This window comes from Phoenix dactylifera, chromosome 3 (assembly GCF_009389715.1).
Source record: "Phoenix dactylifera cultivar Barhee BC4 chromosome 3, palm_55x_up_171113_PBpolish2nd_filt_p, whole genome shotgun sequence".
NCBI classification, from domain to species: Eukaryota; Viridiplantae; Streptophyta; class Magnoliopsida; order Arecales; family Arecaceae; genus Phoenix; species Phoenix dactylifera.
This window is the reverse complement of record NC_052394.1, coordinates 20,062,527-20,065,165: the sequence shown is the minus strand read 5'-3', so window position 1 is coordinate 20,065,165 and position 2,639 is coordinate 20,062,527. Positions and strand designations below refer to the sequence as shown.

Below are 2,639 nucleotides of genomic sequence, written 5' to 3'. Positions count from 1 at the left end.
CTTAAATTATCGAGGATTAGATTACTCCGGAATAAGAATTGATCTAAGATCATCTCGGTGTTCTCATTTAAGTCACCCAACGCTACCTAAAAGTCAAAGGAGATAGATGAGCCACTTCTAAATGAAGCACGGTGCCATATATTAGATAATTATGATAAAATAGCATTATGCCGACATACGAGCACACTGCATGGAAAAAAGAAAAGAAAAGGACAAGACGAATATTTATAGCATATTTTACAATATGCTATAAATATGTTATATATAATATTTTATAAAAAAAACATGTGAAGGTGGGCCGGCCAACATGAATAGATGCAGTGCGGTTTGCTTTATAAAAGTAGAGAAGGGAAAGAGACAAGCCTTGACCTTGCCGCTTGGGTGATAGTGGTAGAGATAGGGATGAAACTTCATAGAAATCGGTGACACTTTTGGAGGAGCTCGCCGGCATTTCTGACCTGCCCTTCTAGTTCCGAGTTACCGTCAGCCGTTGACGTCGCGGTTAGGATCATGGCGACGCCGAGCACAGCGCCGTTAGGCAGCGCGGTGGCGGTGGCGGTGGTGGGCCCGCAGTTTTGCGCGCCGTACCCGGTGGATCTCACCGTCACGAAGAAGGCCATCAGCCTGACGGACGGCGACTTCGCCGTCACGGACGTGAACGGAACGGTGGTGTTCAAGGTGAAGGGCACTTTTCTCAGCATCAGGGACCGCCGTGTCCTCCTCGACTCCGCCGGCAATCCCCTCGTCTCCATGCAACAAAAGGTTGGCTTTCTCTTTCTTCCCCGTTTTTTTTTTTAGTTATCATCTTAAGAGAGAGGGCTTTTCTTTTGATTGTTATTACCTCCAACTTTTGTTTGAATTTATGATCTTAATGAATTCTTTTATTTTCGCCATTATTTTCGTAGAAAAAATATAGTTTTTTTCCATTTCTGAAGTCCTTCTTGAACTCCATGATTTTTCCTTTATTGATCTTTTGGCAGAAAATGGCCTAGGATTTAGGATAAAACATCTTTTCATTTTTTAATTCATTCTACTGAAAAAAACAAGATCGTCAACTAGATCTTCTTCTTAACTTTTTTAAAGGAATTGATCTACTTGATCTCATCAACTAGTTGAATCACCCTCAAAAACACAACATATTTGACATGATGAGGAGAAACCACAGCAACTCTATTATTATTATTATTATTATTATTTGCTTTTCTTTTTTCAACTGCGGATCTAGCAAATTCATTATCTGTTTCTGGGCGTTTTGGAATTCATTGGATTATCTCAACGAAATCAAACTTTAGGATGTTGAATTTAATACAGAAAACAAATAATCAATAAATTTTATTTTTACTATCCAATATTTGGTAAGATAGTAAGGCAAGACACGTGTAGATTAATAGTTGTCAGCATATAACCTCATATATTCGTGGCTATAATTTTACAGATAATGTCCGCGCACAGAAGATGGCAAGTCTATAGGGGAGACAGCTCCGACTCAAAAGATCTATTATTCAGCGTCAGGAAGTCATCACTCATCCAATTCAAAACAGCGCTCGATGTGTTCTTGGCTGCTAACACCAGTGAGCAAGCTTGTGACTTCAAGATCAAAGGAAGCTATTTTGAGAGGTCATGCACCATTTATCTTGGGGAGTCTAATACCATCATAGCTCAAGTAAGAATTGCTCTCTCTTAATTTCCGTGATTCTCTTTAATTAATTTTCTCACACATCTCTTATCTACGTTTATCTGGTGGTGCAGATGAGTCGCAAGTACACGGTTAAAAACATAGTTCTTGGGAAGGACACGTTTGGGGTGACCGTCTATCCCAATGTGGACCATGCCTTCGTCGTGGCTCTCATCGTGATTCTTGATGAGATTAATAGAGACAGAGATGGCTCAGATTGATGTCGTTTCAAGCGTTGTGGACTTTGTGTCTGTAATAATAAATGCTTGGGCTTTGTGAGGTGTTGCATACTATACCATATATATAAAACAGCTGGGAATAAATACTGTAACCTGAGCCTCCTTGACCTGGTAGCGTGTATTTTCTTAATTCATTTCTTACTGCTTTTCTTTTCTTTTCTTTTCTTTTGATTTCTTTTCTTTTTTGGTGCTTTGGTTGAGATATTTTTCCCAAAGTGTGGATAAGATCTTATACTCCCCCATTGCCCCGATTATCCTTGACCTTTGATTGGTTCTCAGTACCGGTGAGATCTGGATTATATGCTCCTTAGCTTTAACCAAGCTAAGAAGCTTCAGTTCACTGGGATTATTTGTTCCTTATCTTTAACCAAGCTAAGAAGCTTCAGTTTAGAAACAAAGCGAGAAACAGAAGGTAAGGGCAATTCCTTTTGTCATAGGTTGTCTGAATTGTATCATCAATTTCCGAGTTTGGCTAGATGGATCTTCCTTCATGTTATGCATCATAACTTTAGTCATATAATATTCAATATCATAAAGCTATCTGTTAGGGGAAAAACCCTAAGTCATATATCCACAGAGGCGCTCGGCCGAAGAGCGCCGACCGAAAAGCTGCTCGGCCAAGAAGTGCCGACTGGAAAGCCACTCGGCCGAAGAGCGCCGACCGGAAAGCTGCTCGGCCAAAGGATGCCGACCAGGAAGGCACTCGACTAGAGGGCGTCGACCAG

The 2,639-nt window shown here is 40.7% G+C and overlaps 1 protein-coding gene across 1 annotated transcript; it reads left to right on the top strand.

Moving 5' to 3' along the window:
- Positions 1 to 305: 305 nt before the first annotated feature.
- Positions 306 to 2,069, top strand: LOC103714390 (protein LURP-one-related 15-like). Its single transcript, XM_008801615.3, has 3 exons — positions 306 to 762; positions 1,436 to 1,663; positions 1,750 to 2,069. Exons 1-3 carry the CDS (start codon positions 511 to 513, stop codon positions 1,894 to 1,896), a joined length of 627 nt encoding a protein of 208 aa, XP_008799837.2. The 5' UTR covers positions 306 to 510; the 3' UTR covers positions 1,897 to 2,069.
- Positions 2,070 to 2,639: the final 570 nt, after the last annotated feature.